Source organism: Marmota flaviventris, chromosome 7 (genome assembly GCF_047511675.1).
Source record: "Marmota flaviventris isolate mMarFla1 chromosome 7, mMarFla1.hap1, whole genome shotgun sequence".
In the NCBI taxonomy this organism is placed as follows: Eukaryota; Metazoa; Chordata; class Mammalia; order Rodentia; family Sciuridae; genus Marmota; species Marmota flaviventris.
The window spans coordinates 6,680,329-6,705,701 of NC_092504.1; the positions used below are offsets into that span (position 1 = coordinate 6,680,329).

Below are 25,373 nucleotides of genomic sequence, written 5' to 3' on the forward strand. Positions count from 1 at the left end.
TTGGAACCGTGTCTACACAGGGCAGTGCCCACTGAGTGCTAATTCTCTCTCTCTCTACATGTGTGGCCCCTATGTCCCCCAGTGCTGGGTGCTGTAATGAGGCAGTAACTCAGCGATTTGCTCAGCAAGTCTCAGTCTAGGTCAGCGCTGATCTGGGACCAGGAGGATGTACAGGGCTAAGGGTTCCCCAGGAAGGAAGTGCCATGACCTGCAGCAGAGTGGAGCCGGGGGCCCAGCAGGGAGGGGCCTCTACAGGATCCCCAGATGCTCAAATGCTGGGCGAGGCCATGCAGCCTGCCTGCTGGTTGGTTGAGTCAGTTGAGGTAGGGAGGGCCCCAGGGATGCCCCAAGGTCACCCTCCAGAGATACCAGACTGAATTTGAGTGTGCCTGCCTGTCATTCCTGCACCTTCTCACCACTTTTCCTTCTTCTTCTTCTTTTTTTTAGATTTTTATTTTATTTATTTATTTATTTTTATTTTTTGTTTTAATTAGTTACACATGACAGTACAATGACCTTGACATATCATACATTTGAATCAGACGGGATATAATTTCTCATTTTTCTGAGTATACAGGTTGCAGAATCATATTGGCCATGCAGTCACATATACCACCTTTCCATCTTATTTGCCTGACTCTAGTCCTGGTGTATGTGATGACAGGAACAAACTGTCATTTTGAAAAAGTTCTGAGGACAATTGGTGAGACAAAATGTGGCCGCTTTTGGGGGGGGGACCATTTTCTCCCAGGAATGGCAGAGGCTCCCCAGTCATCTCCACCTTGAGGAGGTCTCCCAGCCTGGTGGCTTCTTGGTGGCTGGACTTCCTGCACAATATCCCAGGGCTCCAGAGTACATGTGGCTGAGGAGAAGCAGGTGGACCCTGGGTCTCCTTTCGTGACCTGACTTCCCCGGCCACACTCCCTCTTTAGAAGGGAGTCACCACATCCAGACCATGTTCAAGGGGGAGCGGATTGGACTTCACCTCTCTATGGGAAAAGCATCAAAGAATTGGCCAGGGAGATGCTTCATGCTGCCTCATTCAAAACATTTATTTGGATATAACCTCAGACTTGGAGAAAGGTTGCAAAATAGTATAAGGAACTCGTTGACCCAGCGTCCTCCAACATGAATATCTCACTTACTTCTCTCTTCCTCATCATCTAGGATGTGACACCTATTTCCCCGCGACATTGGGTGCACGTTGTCTGGAACCAGGGCACTCCCTATCTAACCTGCAGGCCTCCAGCAGCTCTCCTGCTAATCCCCCCACAGCAGGACAAGCCAAGCCTCCCCCCTCAGTCTGAAACAGTTGCTGCCTCTTTGTCTTTCATGACGTTGACCTGTGAATAGTACCTCACCAGTCACTCGGTAGGGTGTCCTCAAGCTCGGGTGTCTGGTGCTTGGTCCTGGTTGGATTCTGACATGCGTGAGGAGCGGAACTCCCTTGGGAAGCTAGAAAGTCCCTCTCCAGTGTCATCACAGGAAACCGTGCTGTCAATTAGCCCATTAGTAGCAGTGCTCCCATTGTTCAGGGCGTGACTGTGGTGTCCCTGATCAATGCCCTGAGTAATGAATATGTATCCTTTGGAGAAATACGCGGCTTCAGATACCCTATTCATCCTTAGACTTTCACCCATCCCTTTTAGCACCTATTAACGATCCTTTTCTAAATAAATTACTATTGTGGCTGCCAAGGGATGTTTATTAAAAGAAATTCCATTATCTTTCTAAGTTTATTCTTGGTTTTCCCCTGTGAAGAAGAACATTTATGTGTTTATTTTTATCAATGTAGATTATTGGATTCCTCGTTTTTCCAATAGGTGATAATCCTTTACTCTCTATATTTATTATGATGTTCACAAGGTCCTAGATTGGCCAGTGGGAACCCTTTCAAATTATGTCCTGTGTGTTTTAGACATGTGTTAATATTCTTGAGCATTTTTCTACTTTTTGACGCAAGGTATTTGAGGCACATCTTGGATATTCTCTGCCTAAGTCCTGTAGCCAGCCATTTCTCTGAGGAGCCCTATTTCTTTTTAGTAGAGAAAGGTATTTAGAAAGCAAGATTTGGGTACTGAGGTTTTCATTGCTTCTGGGACATCGCTAGACCTGCTCAAAAGACAGCTGAGAAATAGATGCATGTGTATATACACACACGGGTTCCTAAGATTCCTATGTGCGTGCATACAAACCCAGAAGCCCCTGTGTGTATTTCTATGTCCAGCTAATGACATATTCGAGTCCCACGGGGACGTGTTCTACAACCATCTGCCTGGCTCAACCCTGACTCCCTGACTTCCTGTTCACGAGCCCTAGAAATCAAAGAGATTGTTACCTGCCTGGGTTTTCCCCACCCATATTTAAATGTTAAGTTGCTCACCGTGTAGTGTGCTGTCAGGGCTGTGTGACGTGGTGCATGTGGAATGTATAAGAAGAAGCGCTCAACAGTGAGGAGTCAGTGTCATCTTCATGGTAGCTCTAAAGCCCTCAGCTCTGTGACTGTGCCCTCAAGAGCCGAGAGCACAGGGCAGGACCTCTCTGTTCTGTGTAGTGTTCTGTGCTTCATTTTAGGGAGCTCTGGGGGACAAGAGCACAGGGCCAAGATCTAGGAGGAGGGTAGAACGGCTGCCCAGGAAACCAGAGAAGGTGGTGAGCTTGATAACGAGGAAATGACTGACATGTGGGCCCAGTGAAGAGAGCCGTCTCAAGCCCGTGTGGGCCCTGCGAGGTCTTCGTGCTGGTTTGGGGGGAAGGACATGAAAGGACCCTGAGTACATCCACTCACAAGCAGGGGCCAGGGTCATTGGACTTCTGCTTTAACCCTGTTAATGAGACACAATTTTAACATTCCTGGTATGGGCCTGGTGACACATGGGTCCCATCTGCAGGATATTGACACAATGCTGGGCCCAGGGGGAAACACTGAGAACACTATTTACTACGCCCCTCTAGGAGCATCCAGACCCTCAAAGCTGTCAGGGAACTGCAGCCAGCACTCCAACAGTGACAGAATCAAGGTGAATGGTAGCCAACATTTGCTGGCCACAGACTCCGTGTGGTGTTTGTCTGGCTTCTCATACAAACACTAGGTTAAGGAAGCACCATTGTCCTCATTCTAAAAATGTTGAGGGGCAGAGGCTCAGGGGGTACAGTACTCCTCTGTGCCAGGTCCTGCTTCTTCTAGTGACAGCCGTGGGATTTGAAGAGAGCTTTCCCCGTGGAAACTCCTTGGAGAGACCTGGGTGGACTCTTGCACACCTGAAGCCCTCAGGCCCTTTCCTGGCTGAGCACCCTGCGGTTCTGAAGCCATCTACTGCCAGACCTGGCTGCAAGTTCTCTCTCCCTTGGCCCTGCTGTGCTCTTCGGATGGACCTTTAACAATGCGTGGGTCATGGGCCCTCACTTGTCTCTGCCAGGTGAGGTCTTCTCAGCATGGGGGGTGTCCTACCTTGCACGCCCTAAAGTAGGAAAATCACGCCCAAAGTGGGCTGTTGGAAACAACAGGGATGTCCAGCTCGTGTGACCATGTGGCTTCACTGTAGTGCTTGCCTGGGGTCCAGTGATGAGAAGACTCACAGGCTGCCGTCCAGGTGGGAGCCGGGGGACTGACTGAGCAGTCATGTCTGTTGGGGGCTTTGGAGGCATGCGTGCCATGATGACTTTTAGGTGTCCGCCATTCTGGGTCCACCAGTAGCCCCCAACCCTATGCCCGTGGGGCCACCTGAGGGCTAAGATACTGATGTCTGAGACTCCCTCCAGATCAGCTGAGTTATAATTTCTGAGGAGTATGCTCTAAGCCTCTTTAACCTTTTAAACACCTTTTGGTGTTTCACAAATTCAAATGTGCTGCAATGTGTAGCCACATAAGAGAAACACAGCTGGTCCTTAGTATCATCAGGTGCGTTTCAGATCTACCTGCCTTGATCCCAACACGCTGTCTGGAGCTGGGCTTTGGCTTCAGTGGGAGGGTCTTATTAGAAATGACCATGTCTAGCAACACTCTAAGCCTCTTATTGGCTTGAATTATTCTTAGACACTCTGCCACATTAAAGATTTCAAATAATCACTCTTTCACTTGATGAGCTAAATAGCCAAACCCACTCAAAGCTCACTGCTAATGCGGTTCGAATGTCTTATGGATGGAGAGCCCCAGGGATCCTTTCACTCAGAGGGGACAGTCCAGTGAACCCAGACATTAAGAGTTTGCCTAAATTCTCAGATTTCTTATTGGTAAAATTGGAATGAAAAAAAAAAGTGAGGAATAGATAGTAAATACCTAATAAATATTTGTTGAATGAATGAATTGGTGAAATAAAAAATCAAAATACTAGGGAGAAAAAAGGCAAAGAACACGGCAGCTACCCGGTCGGTGCCCGCCTCGCCAGGTTGTGCGGGGTGCATGAAGCCAGCGGGTCTCCTCAGTCTCACAGGCCCACAGTTGGGAGGACTTATATTCTAGGAGTCATGTGTACTCCCAAGGAGACTTAAGAGATAATTTTTCCTTGCCTTTCATCGCAGGATGCACAAACGAGGCCAGAGGGGTTAAAAGTTTTGCCTGAATGCCCGACAGAGGCGTGTGTTCTTGAATATGGGCCTCTGGATTCCCAGATCCCTGCTTTTTCTGTGGCTCTGTGCAGCCTTGGTGGGGGGAGCTCCCCTGGTTCTTGGGATGCATTTCCAAAGGAGATCATGAGTGCAAAGGAAGTTCATTCTGAATTGCTCCTTTCAAGTGCAGAAGTAGATGGCATTTATGCTTTTCCTACAGTTATCCCCTGTGAAGGTGGAACATGGATCCGGACAGTTGTTTGTGGATCAGCTACAGATGTGCAGGGATTTGAGGACCCTGATTAATTCTCGACTGGAGAAGGCCTGGAGAGTGATAATTACAACTGACAAATGTTAGCTCTTAAGGGGCCAAAACAGCATTTCAAAGGCCTGTGCTTTGTTTGTTTTTTGCACTGAGAGAAAGAGAGAGAGAGAGTGAGAGCAGGCCTTTCTGTGCAAAGTGGCAGGAAGCCAGTTTCAAAGAAGAGCTAAAGGGGAAAGAGGATTTTAAAAATGGATCAAAACCAAACTCAAGACACCAGGCCTTTATTACAGCGAGCTCTCCTGCAGGGTGGAGGCTGTTAAGGTGAAGTCAGGAATCGAAGCAATTTTCTGTCCCCCTCTTCTCTGTAAAATAATTTGCACATTTCAGGCAACAAGGAACGAACATCAGACTGGGGAACGGAGGGCTCATGTTTGATCCCATGCCTGTGACTCTAAACGATTCAATGTTTCTGAGTTTGGGACACTCATTTCTAATATTGGAAAATATCATGCTTACAGTGCAATGTCATTATTAATGCAAAAAAACAAAAACCAGAAAGACCAAAAAACCTCACTAGAGTTTACTCCACACCAGGGACCATACTAGGCCTGTACAGAGTGATCTCCTTGGGCCTTTGAAGCAGCCCCCTGAATGGTTCTGTTCATGAGCATTGGAGAACTAAGGGTGCTGAAGTTCAGAGGTCAAGCTCCACTCAAGGTCACACAGCTAACAAGTGACAAAGAGAGGGTTCAAACCCATGCCGAGCCAGCTGGACAGTACCCCACAGGGGAAATTTTACATATAAAAACAAAACCCGTACACTCCAAAAAGGTACTGATGGTTCCCTGTGTGCTTTTGCGTTAGAGCCTAGAATTAAAGACAGGTCAGCATCAGCCTCACTTCCATGGACCCAATGTCACTGTATGTGGAGCCCTCAGTGGCCTGAGGGTGGAGGGCAGAGGGGCCTGATGCTTTGCTGGCTTTGGTCTCAGGCTTAAGGAACACATGGTCACCCAGGTGGGCTTCTGAGGTGAGGACCAGAATGGAGGTCAGGGTTGGGGAACACAGGTAACGGCCAGCACTCACTGACTGCTGAAATTGAGCCAGGCACTCTGCCCAAGGTCCCCACGTATTAGCCTACTCAGTCCTCACAATGACACTGTGACAGACCTGGCATTGTCCCTGCAGCATGGCATGGTGAGGGAATTCGCTCCTCAACCACATGAAGAGAAAGCTAAAACCTCAAGGAAGACGCTCCTTGGACACCATCCTGGGCTTCCCTGCTGGTCAGTCACGAGTCAATCTCAGTTCCAGGCCCTGTGGCTCCTCTGTCTGAGCCTCTCAGTCTGCTAAGAGCTCTCTGGTGACTTGATTTTGCTTCATTTGAATTCTTTTGGACTTAGCGTGTGTCAGAAATTTTTCTCCCTGAGAGCTATAAGCATTTTGTGATGGCCACGCTGAAGGGCCCTCAGGAAAAAATATGTTTGTAAAGCAATCAGAGGTCTGTAGCCTTAACCCCATCCAACAGACCCCAGGGAGGGAGAAGCCTCAGCAGATGTGGCAGGGGAGGGTCTGAGGTCAAGCCCCCAGCCCCAGGTCTTGTTTCCCTGTATGAACCGAGGGAATTCTTATGCCGTCTCTCCCCCAAGACCTCAGGGGGAACTGAAGAGCACACTGAGCAGAGGGTCATGGGAGGGGGCTGGCTACAGGCAAAGGCTCTGACTAAACATTTTATAACTATTAACTCCTCTAATATTCCCAACAAATCCAGGAGGTAGGTAATACTATCCAGTAATGTCAGCATCTTGCACGAGATACAATCGATCAATAGATTTGGTGAGTGTGTGATCCAAGGTCACCCAGTATGTGCCGGGGATTTGGGATTCAGACCCAGCAGAAGGATCAGCACTCACCCTCCCCACTAAACCCTGCCTTTTGTGGCCATATGGCTCCCGCCACCTCAGGCCTGAGTCCTGGGGGCCAAGAAAGGGTCATCAAATATCCTATCTAGAGACGTCAAGCCCCATTTCTTCTCAAGTCCGTGTGAGGGTCAGCAATCATTTAAAGTTATTGAGAACATCTTTCTGACTTTAACATTGTCATTCTGAAGATTTCCTCAGACCATTTCCATCCCTCACAGCAATGTCTTTCTCCAAAAAGCTCGTTCTGTGGTTTTAATGAACACGAGGGGCCTGGTTCATTCAGGTGCAAGACATGAAGGGGAATAGATGAACGAGGCTGACCAGATGCCTGTGGGTGAGAGTTTCATCTTCTGATATGGAAACTCACTCTCCAACAACATCTGCCGCACCTGTTCTCGTGGTCCAGGAATCATCTGACAAGGGCTCAGGGAGTTTATCCCATGCAAAGAGGCAGAACGGTTTAGGGAAGGTACGTGGACTTAAATTCACTCCGGTGTGCAGTGACCAGTGCTGGCTCTTCTCTCCACCTGGTGTTCCCCAGTAGTTCCCTGAGTAGCTCTCAGGTGCTGGGGTTCTTCTCTGGCCCTGGGACTGCAGAGGTCGGTCGGTTGTGTAGACTCCAGCGTGAGGGGCAATTGCTTGATTCTATTAACTGTAATCAAGGCTGAAAGTCCTTGGTGCCACAAGAGGTGACACGAAGGAGGAAGTTCAAGGAGGGCGCATTCCCATCTAGATGGGGCCTCAGAAACAACCTGTAGCTATGGTGACAGGTACACTAGGCCTTGAGAGGAACTCGGCATCTGAGCAGGTGGAGGGGTGTTTGGACAGTGAAGATATTCTGAGTCTGGAAAGAACACTTGAACTGTGAGCATATCAACGTGGGTAGATTTCCCCGAACAACTACCTTCTGGGGTACAAGGCACAGAGTCAATTAAATGCGTAGATTATTGATTATTTTTTCTCTTTGGTGTAATCAAGCCATTCTCTGGGCTACTTTTCATTTTCTGCTTTTATCTTCCTATACTTATTCTTACTGAATCAATTGTATTTTTCCTTTTCAAACTAACTCCACAATGAAGATCTGGTGTACTGATCATTTTCCCCCTCCATATAAAATTTCATTGACATCTTTTGCCACTGTATTTTGTGTGTGCATGAAGAGAGTTCTTTATAGCAATTTTCTATTTAATTTTATATGATTGCCAGTTTTCTTTCATTTTTTTTTGTGTGTGCTGGGGATTGAACCCAGGGCCTTGTGCATGTGAGGCAAGCACTCTACTAACTGAGCTATACCCCCAGCCCAACCAGTTTTATTTCTTATTGGTGATTTGTAGCAATATTTGTAATGAATCAGATTAAAACAGTTAGTTGGATTTATCTTTTTATTGGTCCATGAGAAATTTGTGAGTGAATCTCAAATATATCAGGGTTGGTCCATTGGTCCTGGAGTGGCCACTTAAATTGCTAACTCAGTCCCTTCATTTAGTGCCTCACTTTCAATATTTCACAATATTGAAATGGTTTCACAAATGACTTGTAATGGTTTCACAAATGACTCTGCCGTGGCTAAGGGTTCTTTAATCCAGGCCGATGGGGTAGTTTCGGGGCTAGACGTAAGGAAAGAAGACTGGGGTGGAGTTTTGGTTTAGCTACTTATTGGGTATTTTACTTTGGGCAAATCTCTTTGTTATCTTCCTTTTTTCCAGGAACCCTGGAAGGTTTGGCTCAGGGTAGGCATCCCACCATCCATTCATGACAGGTATCATCAAGGACCAGTGGTCCTCCCTAGGTCCACTGTTCTATCCTCTCTCCAGACCCTGCAGCCTACCTAAGGCCATTTTGAAATCTGAGTGTAAGTCCCACCATTTTGATCCTGTTGTTTCTCTTAGCTCCAGCCACAGGGAAAACAATCAACACACTCTATTCGACATGATGGCACTGTGTGACAGAACAGGCCACTCTGAGACCAATAGACCAATTCTGGAGCACTGAGGGACCTACTCATAAATTTCCCAACACCCCCTGCCATTAGGTCCTTCCAGACGAAGCTCATTGTCTTCATGGGTTATTTATAACCAAATCACTGTGAGAATTATTATGTACAGAGCGTCGTTTCTTTACCTCGCCCCCAAATGTCAATCTATCCATTTTATTTAAGGCTTCTGGCTGCTGTGATTAGATATAATGAATGGAATGTGGCTGGGTTATGAATTGGAAAGTGCTAAAGGCAGAGGCGTTTGTTATTCGTATCCATCTATGAGAACTGAGACAGGAATTGCAATCAGCCACGTCGATGGATGCTGCCCCTCTGATGGCCTCATTTTAATATATCCATTGCCTTGGATAGACATTTTGTGCCCTGAATGAGTGGCAGTTTGTGTGTGTGTGTGTGTGTGTGTGTGTGTTTGTGTGATAAAGCATAATTAAAAACTCCCACACTCCCAGGGCTGACAACACACACTGACTTCTCATATTCAAGGTCATCTGTGGCTCTGCGGGACTCTTCTGGGCTTGGCTTGATCCCAGTGAGCCTGGCCCTAGACTGAGATTGGGTGCATGTCTGCTTCACTTGGTGCTCATCAGAGGAAACAGGGCAGCAGCAGGGCCCATCTGAGGATTATCATCTCACATCAGAGGACAGGATCCCAAGAGGCCCTGTAAATGGCACGAGAACATTCATTGACCTTGCTTGGGTGTGGTGCTCATTCTGTGCCCTCACAAGTCAAGGGCCAAGGCAAAGCACGTGACCAAGCACATGGGGGTGGGTGGAGAAGTACTCGGCTCAGTGGGTGTGTGATAACAACACAGTCTACCACGGTGTCCCGTGGTAAGAGCTCCCAGGAAGTGATCAGAGCACTAGGGATTCGGCCCTAAGGGCATCCCCACCACAGAGTGAACATCAAAGGACAGAGGTATCCCCCAGGACAGGTAACCCCTCCTGGGGATCAGCAAGAACTAGTTGAATTCTTGAATTCTCCACGTACCTCATGTCTCCCTATTCCCAGTCTACACACAGGAGACTCAGAGAGTTAAGTCACTTCCTTTTGATTCCATAACAAGAGAATGGCTGAGCCCAGAACTAAGCCTGTGTGGCCACGCCAGGGGGCTGCTCGTGGGATGACCCCCTGGACTCAGGTGTGTAGGCAGAGACCTAGAAATGAGACGAAAACGACGGAAACCCAGTCCTGAGAGACCAGTGGCCCGGGGACAGCATTTGGTGTGAGAAAGGCGGAAGGCTGGAGATGCGGCCCGTGGTCAGCCAAGGGACTCGGCAGGAGGGCTCAGAGAGGGAGCAGGACCAGGGGCTGGGGTGTCGCAACTCACTGGGGCCAGAGTGGGGCCATCCCACCTCCTGGTGGGCCAGGAGAGCTTCCTGGAGGACGTGACATCTGAACTGTGCCTTGAGCAATGGCTGCAGCTGGTAAGGAAGGGGGACACTGTGGAAGCTCCCGTCACCTGACGTATAGCATGTGCGATTGGCAACATGCCTGGGGAAACCCAGAGGAGGCACGAGAGGGCCACTCCCTTTGTGAAGGACATCTTTCCGCTACAGCCACACCGTTCTTGTGCTTCAAAAGTATCCCAAGTCTCCCGAGGTCCTGGGATTCCCTGGCCTTCTGAGGGACAGCCCAGGAAGGCCTGTGGGGTGTCTGTAGATCTGGGGGATCTTCACAGAGGCCCCTCCCTGCTTCCTGGATGCTAATCAGCCTTGATACTCCCCAGGAGACTGAATAGTGGGAAGGTTTCCCTAGACTCATTTCCCCCTCAAACCCTCGTTTTTTTTTTTTTTTTTTTTTTTTTTTTTGTGCTGGGGATTGAACCCAGGGCCTTGTGCATCCGAGGCAAGCACTTTGCCAACTGAGCTCTCTCCCCAGCCCCCTCAAGCCACCCTTGCCCAGGGCTTCTGGTGGCCAGGATCCTAGGGAGCAGCTTGCCTTTAGCACAAAGCCCTTATTCCTCCAAAGGGAACTCAAGGTCCTGCCTGGTGCTTGAGTCTAGAATCTTACTCCATCTTCCCGCCACAGAAACATCCTGTGGTCCACACAGGTGTGTCCTCATGGGCCACAGTGGTCCCTGCCATAGAGCCCCTGTCACAGCTCCCCGTGGGCCTTTGCTCCTGGCCTTCCCCTCATTCATCTACGGCTCCTTCCAGAGAGAGGCCCCTTCTTCAGGAAGACTTCTTGAGTCTCTGATTTGGGGCCCTACCATAGCTCCCTGGTGCCCCACACCCTGCTCTCTGCCAACACTCTCCCCCACTGAATGGGTTCCCCTGGCTGCCTTTATCACCAGAGTTCATTAACAGGGGGCACTTTGGATTTGCCCTGTATCCCCGGTGCTGCCCCCCCCCCCCCCGCCACCGAGTTCTCCCACATGGTTCTGGAGTTAATGGAGGGCGCAGGGAGGCCGAGGAGGCAGAGCTTGGCGCTGCAGTTCCTGCTGGAGCATGCTCTTTGGCAGAGCGGTTATCAGCCGCCAGCAGTTCCCTAATTGGGAGTCCTGTCCAGTCTATGAGGAGGTGCTGTCTCTTACACCCCCTCCTACAGCCTGAGATTAAAAGTATGGCTCCTTATTTATTTGTTTATTTATTTATTTATTTATTTATTTATTACTGGGGATTGAACTCAGGGGTGCTTAACCACAGAGCCACACCCCCAGCCCTTTTTATTTTTTATTTTGAGACAAGGTCTCGCTAAGTTACTCACGGCCTTGCTAAGTTGCTAAGGCTGGCTTCAAACTTGGAATCTTCCTGCCTCAGCCTCCCGGGGTGCTGGGATTATAGGCGTGTGCCACCACGATTCTTCCGCTAGCACCTGCACCCACAGATAAAGCTCTTCCACGTGCAGCAGGAAGCCTAATGGGTCCAGTCTCTGAGAGGTTTGGTCTCTTCCTTTTGCAGCATGCTCTGAGGTGAACCGTGTGACTCTGGGAGGAGATCTCTCCCCTTGTCCTGTTGGACTGGGGTCAGCGCTGCTGTCCAGTCACACAAAAGATGCAGCATCAGCTTGGACCCATCCTGGGAGGCACCAGTTCCTTCTCGTACCAGATGCCAGGGTTTTCACTGAAGCGCTGGACATGAAGGCCCTTTGTGTGGGGGCCGACTGGTCTTTCTTGGGAGGTCTGTGATGCAATTGAAAAGATGGGTGTGTGAGCTTCATGCTGAGGAGGACTCTGATTTTCCCTGTGGGAAAACCTGTTCATATTTTGGAGATCATGAGGCATGCACATCAGCCCAGGGCTTAGGGGTATTCAGTGTTGAATCTAAAATTTGTCACTCCTCTGCTGGGAAATCCCCAGTAAATAGTCCTGCCTTAAGGTGGTGGCACGGTGGGTGTAGCTAAGTCCTTGGTCTCCATATTGCTGTCCCCAGCCCAGCTGTCCCATTGCTAGGCTCACTGGAGGGACCCTTAGTGCTGGGATGTGGCCGGGGAAGCACCTGATAAGTGAGGGCTGGAGGGAGTGGTGCTGGCTGTGGTAGCCCGTTGTCCTTCCATCCAAACGGAAATGCTCTGCTGACCAGTGGAAGCCCGGTCTCAAGCCTCTTGAATGTCTTGTGGCAGCAAAAGGGGACAGAGTGGCCAGATGGAGGAGGAAGAAGTGAAGCACAGCTGAGCAAATCCCTAACAACCTTTCAACTCAGTCCGCAGGGCTCATGGCGCTCTGGCCTTTCATCTTATCTAGGAATGAATTATCTCAATCCTCAGGGAATCCCAGTTTCCTCAGTGCTTAAATAGTACGGCTAATACCGACTGGCTGGACTGTCACAGGGTAAGAGATGATTCATTTGGAGCACTTATCAGAGTATCAATAAATTATAGGTGCTGCTATTACTGTTAATGGTTTTAACTTGTCCTGATGTATGAATGCTGACCTGTCCGCACCCATCAAGTCCTTTATGCACATGATGTGTGAATCAGCAGTCTACCCAGCTGGGCTTATGCATGAAGACAAGGTCATATTGTTCAGTCATTCTATTTTCTTGGTGGATACTTTCAGCCTATGGGTAACACTTTCATGTTGTTGTATTATTCTTCTCTGACCACCTGTATTTGTCTGTTTTCTGTTGCTATAGCAAAATGCCTGAGGCTGTATAACTTATAAAGGAAAGGGGTTTATTTAGCTCATGTTTTGGAGGTTGAAAGTTCAAGATTGGGTGGTTCTGTCTTATTACCAGAGAAAGAGTCAAACTGGGAGAGGACTCATAGCTTCTAGTCTCACAAGGGACTGATATATATATCAGCCATGATAATTTTCTATAAAATACAATTATTAGGAAACATCAGAGTTCAAATTGGTTTGACCAGTTTGCTGGAAACTAAATTATAATCAGAACACTGCCAAAGGGTCAAGGTCATGGAATGAGAAAAAGGGACGTGAGCTAATTGGTGTCAATGTTGGTGACTTCTGACACCAGGCTCAGGGAGTCCTTCTTTCATTTATAAAACAAGGAGCAATCAGTCAGGTGGAGTCTGCAGGTCAGGGCATCCTCGTCCTTACGGGGCCAATGGGCAGTGCCCTTTGACATTCTGAGCTCCATCTCAGGCTTTCACACCTGGTCATCATTTATGAAGAATGGAGCGTGCCCTGGACCACGCTGGCTGTACTTTCCGGGCTGGCCAACAAGAGCCACTTGTCCTCCCAGGCCACTGTCACTCAGGGAAACAAATGTGACCTGGTAGGACCAATTGGAATCTTAGTGAGATCCACACCTGGACATGGGCATGGTAGATCATTTACAAAGCTGGCCACGATGATGCCTTTCACCCCCTGTGCCCATTTGTGATCAGAGAGTATGTGCTCCCTCAAGAGCCGGAGGCATGGTAGATCATTTACAAAGCTGGCCACGATGATGCCTTTCACCCCCTGTGCCCATTTGTGATCAGAGAGTATGTGCTCCCTCAAGAGCCGGAGTCAGATCCAGGACAAACACTGATTTTCATTCTCACTCTTGGGAGGACATCATCAGCCCCTTCCTGAAGTACCTGCTCCCATCTCGGGATGTCTTCTTTCATATGTCCTGGTCTGCTTCTGGGTCTTAATGGACGCGACATTCTTAGTTTGCCAAATGTCGAGGCAGGAAGAGCTGAGGAGTGCCGCAGTGTTAGGACTCTCTGAATTCAAGAGGCACATCATCACGGAGCTGCTGGAGGTTTGGGCTTCTAACGCACTTCTGAAATACTGCCTCTGTTGTCACCACCCACACTTCCTGCTGAGAACCCAAGTTCTTTTTTTTTTTTCCTTTATTACTTCTAAGCTCTAGTTCTTGGCTGAGACAAACTGTAGTCCCCAAATGCTGTGACTTAATGAGAAGAAATCTACTTGGCTTAATGTACAAATTTGCCAGGGGAAGTTATTCTGATAAGGATAATTACATCCACATCTTCGTGTAAATTACAGCAAATGCCTAAAATGTGAGCAGCTGCTGCGTTTCTGTCACTCGGTGTGACCTCTGTTCTCTGGGGTTCACAACCAGCTAATGAATGTTCGGTGGAGGCAGAGTGAGAGGAAGACTGTTTATAATGATCTGACCTTCCAGAGTCTCATCACTGATTCAACTAAGTGGCAGTACCAGAATCAGGTGTCCTTGGCATAGACTCATGTTCAGCCCTGGATGGAAGACATGGGGCAGATTTCGCCCCAGAATTGTTTAGCAAGTGGTGTTGGCAGTCCTGGTTTTCACAATGTCCATGAGCCAGTGACCAGCTTCGTCTCCCACCTTTACCCTCATGGTCACCATGTCTGGCTAAGCCATTGGCTGCCCTTTTCTGCATAGGCCACCTGCCTGTTCATTCCCCTGTCCTCAGCCTGTTGGCTTGAATTCCTCCTTCCTTCTTCTCAGTGTGACTCAGTCCTAGTCCTCATCTGCGATGTGGCTCAGGTTCCATTCAGAGGCACCTGACCTAACCACTCAGGCCAGGCTCACTCCCCGCTAGGGGTTCCCACCACAATCTGCCTATACGAGTGTCATGGTGTTCGCTTGTTTGGTGAATATGTAATGAGCCTTACCAGGTCCTAGGCACCTGGGGTCCTGAGATAAACCTGATGTACTGAAGGATCTGAGAGTCAGGCAGAGGACAAAGGAAATCAAGGGGGGGGGGGAGGAGTTTAGAGAGTTCCGGAGGCAGGGGCTCCTCAGCATAGTCATGGAGGATGAGTAGAAGTTATCCAAGTGAAAAGAAGGAGCAAGTCAGTCTCCACAGAGGGAAAGTTAAATGCAGGATGGTTGTCAATGGCTTGGCTTACATTTTCTCAACTGCTTGAAGATCGTATTTGGTTTCATTTATTTTTCATCTTATTAGGCATACATTAGGTGCTCAAAATGTTTGGGAGATTAATGAAGAAGCCATTAATCCAGAGAATGTTAATTCTGCTCTTGTTTGGGCATCTGGGCTTTGAACAGTGCTAAGGAACTCACTTAATAATGAGAAAAATATAATCAGAAATCATGAGTAATGGGTCTTTCTTAGCTACCTATTGCTATTCAACTATGCCAAAAGTAAGTGGCTAAGCAACAGTGATTTATCATTTCTTGTATTTCTGGGAATCCATTGGGTGGTTCTTCTGTTACTTTCTATGGAATCTCTTATACAGACGTATTCAACTGGATGGTCCCTTGGATCGGGGTTCAGCTGGGACCGTGGAGATCCTGGGCCTCTCACTTGTGGTCTGCCATCCTCAAGGAGCTGGGTTGAGTTGGCTCACATAGCAGCATTAACATCTGAGAGGGAAGTCTCTAGAGCACACTGATTATACTTTTCTGCTGGGGTCACCTTTATTTGATGTATCCATGTGCAAAGAAACGTGTGGCCAAGTCTAGAGACAATGTGGTCATGGATTTTCCATGGGTGGTAGTACCAGGAGGATGACTCAGCCAGGCCACTAATGTTACAGTCGTCCACCACAAGGACAGCAGGTGTCAGGCTGTGGAAGGGGTTAACATGTAAGTGTGGTACCCACATGTAGGGAAACAGAGTAGGGATGAGGGTCGGGATGGGGGCGCTGACCTTGGCTGATCTTGGAGCTGGAAGAACAGGGTTTGGACTAGATCAGATGAACCAACAGGCTCACAGGTCAGTCCCAGCACCATAGGCAATAGTAAGAAAGCATCGTCTCAGACTCGGAGAGGTCAGTGTTCTTAGGCAGGAAGCAGCCTGGGTCAGCACCACGGACAGCTCCATGCCTCCTGCAAGGCTGCTGCTGAGGGACTCTGCAATCACCTCTCACTCTGAGGCATCTGTGCTCCTGGGGAGTCCCTTGCCAAGTGTCTGAAGAATTATGCTTGTGTTTGCCTTGGGCTCTTTCCTGTCATGACCTGTAGGAACCAAGCTTAGGTTTCCTCAAGAGTAAGAGGAACCCCAGAGAAGAGCAGCTAAGACAGAAGTCGTGACTGTCAGAAGCCCAGGCTGGAGGGGAAGCCCAGGCTGTTGGGCAGTTCTGCCCATGAAGTCCTCAGGGCCCGTCCAGCTCACTGCCCACACCCTCGGGTGTGGCCCTCGACATCGTGTGCAGGGGGGGACTATACCCCTATCCTTTGATTCATTCCTCCAAATAAACAAATTTTTTCTGGTGCCTACTATGTGCTGTTGAGAGACTAAATGATGTTAGAGGTGCAGGATTCAAAGTCAGCACTCCCGGGACTCTGAGGAGAGGAAGAAGAGAAGTTCCCCCCAAATGTCTGTGGGGAGAAGGAGCTGAGACATGCCATCTCTGTAATGCTGGCCTGGGCAGGGACGGGGTTTGCCTCATGTAAAATGAGTCGAATGATATTCACTTCAGAAGAAAGATAGAAGAAGCCTTCCCCCTGTTTTCCTCTCACACCCAGTGAGGTTTCTTGAGGGCGCCTGCTCACCACCCACCATGGAGGCGACTGCTTGGGGGCATCTGTCTTGGTTTCCTATGGCCGCTGTCAGATGCCACCACAAACCTAGTGGCTTAGCAGGGGCTGGTTGCTGGAAGCTGTGATGTTTTGGTTACAAGAGGTGAGTTAGTTCTGGAGCTCTAACGAGCAGCTTGGGCACAGCAATTAACAGTGATGCAGCTTAGAGTCGGCTCGAGGCTAGACCTTAAGTGTGGCCACCGCTGGCAAAGGGAAAAGAATAAGCCCAATGTGTGAGGAACGGGTACGCTGAGGTGCTGGACTGCGGTCGCCCTTTCACATGTGTACTTATATCAAAGCATCAGGTCGACCACTCTAAATTTTTGTCAATTATATTATAATAAAAATTGAAAAAAATAAAATGTAAAAATATTGGGAAATCTGGTGATTTTTTTGTCTTATTTTTAAGGGTTTTTCATAGGTATGAAAATACTTCAAAACAAAAGGTTAAAAAATAAAAATTAACAAACCACCCTCTCTTAGTGGTTTAGAACGACACACATTATCTTACAGTTCTGGGGAGGTACTGGCTGACTGCAGTCCTCCTGAGGTCCTAGGGGAGAACTGGCCCCTTGCCCTTTCCATTCTGTAGATGCCACTTGCCGTTCTCCTCTCATGACCCTCCCTCCACCCTCCAGGCCAGCAGTCCAGGGTCTGCAGATCTCTCTCTCCCCCTCTGGCTCACATCACCTTCTCTGAATTAGACCTTCTGCACCCCTCTTTATAAGGACTTGTGATGACATTGGGTTTGCCCAGATGATCCATGCTAACGTCCCAACTCAAGATCCTTTGCTTAAGGGCAAAGTTCCCTTTGCCACGTGAGGTAACATATTTGCAGCTTCTGAGGATTTGCCCTAGACATCTTGGGTGTTTGTTGTTCTGCCTATGATCTACCTGCTTAATTTATTCAACCAGTATTTGTTGTGCACCTGCAATGAGTCAGGTACCATGTAGGCTGGGGACAGTGTAGAGTCAGGCAAGGCCTGTGACATCCTGGGGTGTTCCTCACTTTTCCAAGTAGGCCCAGAGCAGGCAGATGCCTCAGTAATATGAAAGCAATGTTCCTTATGCTTAACACGCACTCACATGAGTGCCCTGTAACACGTGTCCTCCTTACTGGAAATGATGGGAAATGAGTGCCCTTTCCTAAGTGGGAGGACTTTGTAGGGAAAACACACCTCACTTTCAGTCTCATCAAACAATAGAAAGCAGGGAGACTTTTGGTCCACAAAATCCTCTGCTTCTCAAGATAATCTCAGCTCCCCAGTTGCTGTGGGGACAGTTGGTGACACCAACCAGGTCTGCAAAAGCAGCAGCCAATCCCTTCTGCCAGAAGCCAAGTCTGGCCAACTGCTGGCTTTGCTCTCCCTCCTTGCTTGCTGGAGATTGGCGGGCAATCGTGTCATTTTCTTGGACTAACCCATGACCACTTGCTAGGCACTATTTTGAGTGACTGCTTTCCAGCGCTACATTGTGTGTAAAGTTTACCAAACTGAAAAACTCAGCTGGGGTTGTGGATTATGGGTTGTTTTGTCACCTCATTGTCAGGGGTCTAGTATCCAGAGGTCCCTCTAGTTCTGTACTCCCCGGATGAGTCTGGACCATAGATGTCTATCTGTCCTGAGACGTGTTTTGTAAGCTTTTCATTTCCATCTGACACCATGTCTTACTTCTTGCTGTTTCTACTAACAGAAACTTCTTTTCTCTAACCATCGTTACTTCTCTTCTAAAAATCGAAGTCGATTTTCTAGCTCAAATTTTTTTAATCAGGTAAGATATATGAATTTAAAGCTGTGTATACATAGTCACCCCTTATCTGAGGTTTTTTACCCTACACTTTCAATTTCTGTGGTTTCAGTTTCTCACGATCAACTGCAGTCCAAAAATATTCAATGGACAATTCCAGAAAAAAGTGTGAGTTTCAAGCTACTTGCCTTCTGAGTACATGAAGAAACCTCACACCATTCTCTGTATCTTCCCTGGGATCTGAATCATCCCCTCGTCCGTGCTACAGCATGCTCTGTATGCTACCCATGGTTGAGCCACCTTGTAGCCCCCAGCCATCAGATCCGTGGTTATGGTGTCACCGTCCTTGTGCCCAAATAACCCCTGTTTTATGCACCAAGGTGCAAGAGTCACGTTGCTGATAACTTGGATATGCCAAAGAGCAGCCATAAAGCCCTTCCTTTAAATGAAAATGGAAAAGTGTTTGATTTGATAAGGAAGAAAAAATCATATGCTGAGGTTGCTAAGATGCACAGTAAGAATCAATTCTTCTGTTAAATTGTGAACAAGAGAAATTCATGCTAGGATTCTGTTGTACCTCAAAGTGCAAAAGTTACAGCCACAGTGCATGATGAGAGCTTAGCTAAGATGGAAGGCATTAAATCTTTGTATGTATGTATAAAAAACAGTATAAAGGATTCTGTACCCATATAGTATATAGGATTCAGTACCACCTGTGGCTTCAGGCATCCCCCAGGGGTCTTGGAACTCATCCTCAATGGAGAAGGGGGGGACCATTGTTTTATTCTATTTATGTGGTTGATTCAATTTGCTAATATTTTAATGATAAATTTTGTGCCTGTGCTTATGATGGATATCAGTCCGTGGTTTTATTTTCTCATACTGCTTTCTTTTTGGTCTGATTTTGGCATCAGGTTTGTGCTAGTTTTATAAAATGAGTTAGGAAGTATTTCACCCTTTTGTCTTGTCTGGAGGAGATGTAGAATTAGTATGACTTCTTCCTTCAGTATTTGGAAAGATTTTCCAGTAACAACATTTGGACCTGGAATTTTCTTTGTTGGGAAATTTTAGCTATGAATTCAGTTTCTTCAAATGGAAATGAAACTATTATCTATATTTCACTGTTGTTATTTGGAGTGTTCTACAAATGCCAATTAGATCAAGCTGTTTCATAGTGTTGCTTGAATCCTTTATGGCCTTGCTATTTCCTGCTTGTTCTATTGATCACAAAGAGAGACCACTGATGTGTTCAAATATTTTGGTTTAGTTTTTCTTTCTGTTCTATCTTCTTTTGTTTCATGCATTTTGAAGTTTGCTTTGGAGTCAATGCACAATTAAACTTTTTATGTCTTTTGTGCTTTGACCCATTTCTAACCCCGTCATTTCCCTCATTTTGACTGGCAATTCTCCTTGTTCCAAAGTCTACTTTTCTAAACTCAAGCACTCCTGCTGGTTTTCCTTTATTCGTGTTTGCCTGCTACATATTTTTCTTACTCTTACTTTTAACCTATCTACACTGAATTTAATGTGGGCTTATTAGAAAGAGCATAGAGATGGGTCTTTTAAAAATTTAAACTAGATTAATAGTTCTTTTTCTCAGCATTTAAACAACATTGAAATATTGTTCCAGTATCACCTGGCCAGTTTCTAATGAGAAGTTCATAATCCTACAAATCATTTTGTCACTGTATGTAATGTGCTGATTTTCACCTTCTTGATATTTTTTTCTTTAAACTTGGTTTTCATCAACTTGATTATGACGTGTCTGAGGTTGATTTTCTTTGAATCTGTTCTCTTTAGAGTTCATTGACCTTCTAGAATCTGTAAATTAATGTCTTTCACCACGTTTGGGTAGTCTTCAATTATTATTTCTTTAAATATACTTTTGTTTCTTTGATGAGAACTTCTAATTTTTTCTATTAATTTCCAGAGTTGTTTTCCCTCAATTTACAGAACATGGTTATAATAGTTACTTTAGAGTAGTTAGTGTGTCTGGATCATTTTGGGGTTGGCACTTGTTGATATTTACTCTGAGACTTGGTGAGGTTTTCCTAGATTATCTTACGTCTAGTAATTTTGGATTATATTTTGGATATTTTGAGTGTTATACATGAGGTGCTATTAAAACCTTCTGGACAACTTTATTTTAAAACAGGCAAACTTGTTTTGCTAGTTATCTTTAGACTGAAAGTCCTCACCCACGTACTGTGGACTGTGAGCCCAATTTCAGTTTAATTTTGAAAGTACTGGTAGTACTATTTGGGTCTGCTCTGTGTGGGAACCACCTGGGGGTCCAAAACTGTGAAAGTGTCTGTGATGTATTTTGATTCTCAAAGGTTTTGATATATTACTTGCAGTTAATTTTTAGGCATGTGGGTTTTACAGATAAGCCCAGGATTTTGACATAGATTTAGGGACTCCCTTTATCCTCTCCTCACCATGATTTTCCCTTCCCTCTCCATTTCCCAGTTCTCACTTCTCCTGGTCTTTCACCTTGACACTCAAGGTTTCGTCCTCCTTGTTGTCTGTGTCAGGCTGAAGCAGCATCAATAGGAAACAAAAGAGAGGAAAGTAACAGGCATTCTCCACCCTTTTTGGCCCACAGAGGCCCATTCTTCTAGGTCCTCTTATCAGAGAGAAGGATTTTCTTTGGGTGTGTCTGTGGTCACCAGAGCTGCCACCGTATTAGCAATTTAGCCTCGGTCCAGATTTTTCTTCCATAAATTCATCTCTTGCTTCACTCTGGACAGGGACACAGGGAAGGTTTCTCCTGGAGCATCTGCTGTCCATGCTGATTGTGAAGTTCTGGGAACTGGCCTGTCCTGGAGTGTAAGCCAGGAAACACGGGAGGGGAAAGTAGAAAGCTCCTGGCCATGTTAGCTGTGCTTTGGTTTTGATCTCCCTCCTCCATTTGCTTGCCACAGTTTTTTAAGAGTGCTCCTGTTTGAATTATGATTCTGTCCAGGGTTTTTAGTTCTAACAAGTGACAGAAGTGGGGTGGCGTGTGCTTACTTCATCTTAGCCAGAGCCAGTAGCTGAAAGACTTACTTTTCTTTCAGCCACCTAAAAGGAAGAAATGCCAGCCTCCATGGCTTGAATACAGGGAATAGGTAAAACAGGAAGACAAGGACCTAAGCCTTAACACTTGGGCAGGATTTAGGAAAGGGGGCCTGTCAATTTGACTAGAGATTCTTTCTGGATCTGTGCACACATACAGGGTGCTGTGAATGTTTGGTGCCTTTCAGCAAAGCACCAAAGCCTGTGGGGTGAAGCTCCCAGAAATGTCTATTTCTCTGACTCATCACTCTGCATTATCTTTCAGTGTCTGAAAAACAACTATTAAAAAAGGTCACAGCTGTGGATAAACTAGATCATCAGCAAGGCTTTGGAATTGAGATGATGCACTTTGATTTAATATCAAGTGGAAAAAATAGAAGATCAGAGAAAGACGATTGCAGTTGTATCTTATGTATCCTGCAATTGAAACTGGGTAAACAGTAGACAAAATGGACATGATTGTATGGAAATTAAAATGGTCGTGTCAGAGAGAATGAAGCACAAGAAATGATGTGTGTCCTACTGTTTTATTTTAAAAACTCTTAATGTGGCTCTACCATCTTTTCAAATGTAACAGTCTGTAAGAAAATTTCCTCTTCTGTCACCTTCTTTTATTTTGGTTGCTTATTTGGGAAGATTTTTTGCTTCTCACCTGTCACCCCAACCACTCCTGTCACATGTTCCTATATCATTGTCCCTTCCCCAAGTCCTGAGGGTTTCTTACTAACAATCCTTTGATTCTCCACCTTCCTTGTCAGACACGAGCGTGTGCAGGCGAGGGCAGGGCATTACCTTGCGTATGCAGCGTCAGTGCCCAGCTAGTGCCTGGTGCATGGTAGGTGACTGATAATATTTATTGACTGTCCCAGGTCTCCAAGTGAGTGACAACAGGCTAAAGTAAAGATTCCTAGTTGACACTTTATTTGGCTCTGTTTAGTCTCACATGCTTTTTGTACCCACACTTCACTTCCTCTCCACGTTGACAAATGCTGCCCAAATTATCCAGCCAGTCAGCAATCAGCCAAAGGAGAGGACCAGGTGCAAGAATGCTTTACCGGGAAGAAGGATCAGAACTCGGGTTTGGCTGACACGTCCTTTGTTGTGAATGGTCAGAGGAGATGGAAGGCTTGGTGGAGCTGCTAGATCCAGAGTCTTTCTTCTCTGGCCCCAGACATGCTGTGACACTCTAAATCCAAACATATGGGTCTAATTCAAGAACACTGTCACTTATGAAATTTGTCATTTGCACTTTGGTTCATTTTGGAGGTGAGCATATGGAGTCAGCCAAATCATAAGGTCAGCGTGACAATGATGGGCTGTAGGTTGTTGCAGCTACACGATCCTGGCACGTTGGAAGGGCACACAGGCATGTCTACTCCAAATACCTTTCTAAAACTGTCACTTAGATTTCCTTAACAGCAGCCGAGTCTCCACCCAGCCTTTGTTGAGCACCTGGAGTGATGGTGGGCTCGCTGTTTTTCAAGGCAGCTCAGTACATCTTCAGATGAATCCCTTTAGACTTGGCCAACACGGCCACAGGAGCTGATGTCTCGCTCCTGCACCTGAACTGGATGCCATCTGTCAGCCACAGTGTTGTTTCCCATCAGCCAAGGTCGAGGCTCAGATCATTCTCAATGCTGTGTTTTAATTGAACAGAGTTAGTCCCTGCCCCAGGTACTGTGAAGTGCTTTCTTACCCCTGCTTCTCCAGGCCTTCCTCACGTTGACCTTCTTTATGGCCCCTGTAACAATCCCAGCTGAAGACAGCCTCAGACCTGGCCCAGGGAAACAGTCTGGGAAAGGCAGACGCTTCAGGGTGGTGCATTGGGGTTAGGCGCTCCTAAGTCTGAGGCCCACAGGCAGAGCCAAAGGTTGGTGACAGGCGTTTGTCAGGAGGTACAAAGAGTTGCCGTGAATGCTGAAAGACTACATCCAGGACCAAAGCCAAGGATCACCAAGCTCCAGGATCCAGGCAGAGGGCGGAGCAAGGCTACTTGAGGGAGCGGGGAGTAGGACCCAGCCTGTGACTTCTGCTCCAATGAGTCCTTCATCAGACTGGATGTTTTTCTTTTGAGACAGAATTTTGATACCATTTTCCCAATTTTCAATACTGGGCTAAGTCAGGAAGAAGGCAGGCCACTAAGCTGTGAGAAGAAGGTTGGGTCTTCCAAACCGTGAGATGACTTCAAGAGTCTGAGGGGTTCAGCTGTGAATACCGGGGGTGTCGTGCTGGAGGATCACAGGCTGATTCTCGTAATGTAAGAGGTGCACGGCTTCAGCCAGGTGCAAGCCCTCCAGGTGTGGAGATGTACGTTTTCCTGAAATGGGGAGGTCCACTTAGACAGCTCTGTCTTTGACACCATTGTCCAGCGTGGAGGAGGAGTCCGGTCCTGGCCCTCCGTTTGCCTTCTCAGCCACGGCCGTGTCCCCTGTCTCCTCTGGCGGACTCGCCTTGTTTCTCTTGGCAAATTCCTGGCTGATTTCCGCGTGGGTTCTGTTCTTAGTCTCGGGCAGAACAAAATAGAAGTAGAGGGCACCTATGACACATATTGCAGCAAAGACTAGGAAACAGTAGGTGTCCAGACTTCTCTGTGGAAAGACAGAGGGAAAAGATCAGATGAGCTATCAGTGAACTACGTGGCTGTAAAACCGTCTCTGGGACGATGCTCCATTTCACGATTCCCACTCAAATGTCAGTATTCCTGGACACAACACCATGCATGCGAAGCTGGCCCTGTGAGGCAAGGGGCTGTGTTGCTGTGTTCCCAAAGGAAGCATGAATAAACCAGCTCCCTGCTCTGGTAAAGATGAGGAAATGTCAGGCTTTATTTACTTTTTGCAAATTAGGCATTTGAAAATGAATCACCAGAAAGCAAAATGTAATGCCGAATATTATCTTAAATTTATAGTTGCCGTTATTCACATTCTCTCTCCTCTTCTGCTATGCACATGAGACACAGGTAAGCCAAACATGAAGAGAAATGTCCCAGCTCATAAGAAAAATATGGGTCATAGTTTAGCCAAGAAAAATATCATTTTTTCTAATATGCAAAAAGATCTAACACACTGATTAGTATGCTGACAGTCTTGCACAAATAGGGGAGACCAGGAGTGAGAAATATTGGAGGCAGCCATATCTTATGTGTCCTAATTACCAATTGGATTAGACCTTGAGTTTTACAGTGACATGGTCACCTCTGTGGCTCCTGGTGTCTGTGCAGTGAAAGACTTTCTGGTTCTAGGTGTCAGGGATGTGACTCTTTCATGCAACACCATCTACTGATCCAAAGAAAAGTGACACTGTCTTAGGATGCATCACAGAAAGCAATGTCTGAAGTTCAGTCCATTTCATTTAGTTCTTTTGATTTGAAAAACATTTCTCGTCGGAGCCTAGCATGATGCTGAAGAGCTTGACCTCTAGCTTGCATTCCAGATCCAGACAAAGAGTCTGACTCTTCCCCTCCATCCCATGGTTGTAAGATGAGCATAATGGTGCTGGGTGTGGTGGCATACCCCTGCCATCTGGGTGCCTTGGAGGCTGAGGCAGGAGGATTGCACGTTTGAGGCCAGCCGGTCCTTCTCACTCTTCCATTCAAAACCCACCATGATGTCCTAAGTCGCTCTGTGTCAAGCCAAAGTTCTTGCCATGGCCTCCAGGCCTACTCACCCTGAGCCCCTTCCTTCTCTGACCTCCCTCTTCTTGCTTTCTCCTGGCCCCTGTGATTTTCCTTAGGCATCTGGCTCTCTGCCCTTGCCGGCCCTCTTCTTGGAATACTCTTTGCGACAGCTGCTCCTCCTGCTTTCCCACTTTCCTTTCATCTCAGCTTAAAGGTCTCTCCGGCTCCCATATCTAAAGGGCCCCTCCCAGCTCGGATCCACTGTTCCCCAGCACTCACCCCTGCTCGGCACTATCGTAGGGAACCCCCTGTTCATCAGCCCTCTCCCCACAGGAGGCAAGCTTC

General features: G+C 47.1%; 1 protein-coding gene across 5 annotated transcripts in view; it reads right to left on the bottom strand.

The window, feature by feature from the left end:
* The window catches only part of Slc2a9 (solute carrier family 2 member 9), a 173,382-nt gene that overhangs the window by 10,965 nt on the left and 137,044 nt on the right, over nt 1-25,373 (bottom strand). Inside the window, exon 13 of one of the 5 annotated variants that reach the window (XM_071614142.1) lies at nt 8,039-9,390. The exons of 1 other annotated variant lie outside the window; for it this stretch is intronic. In XM_071614142.1, coding sequence (XP_071470243.1) covers nt 9,361-9,390 — 30 coding nt within the window. In that variant the 3' untranslated portion in view covers nt 8,039-9,360. Of the gene's footprint in view, nt 1-8,038; nt 9,391-14,850; nt 15,655-21,920; nt 24,001-25,373 lie in introns of those variants that run through there. 3 more of the 5 variants (XM_071614141.1, XM_071614139.1, XM_071614143.1) reach the window with 3 other exon arrangements.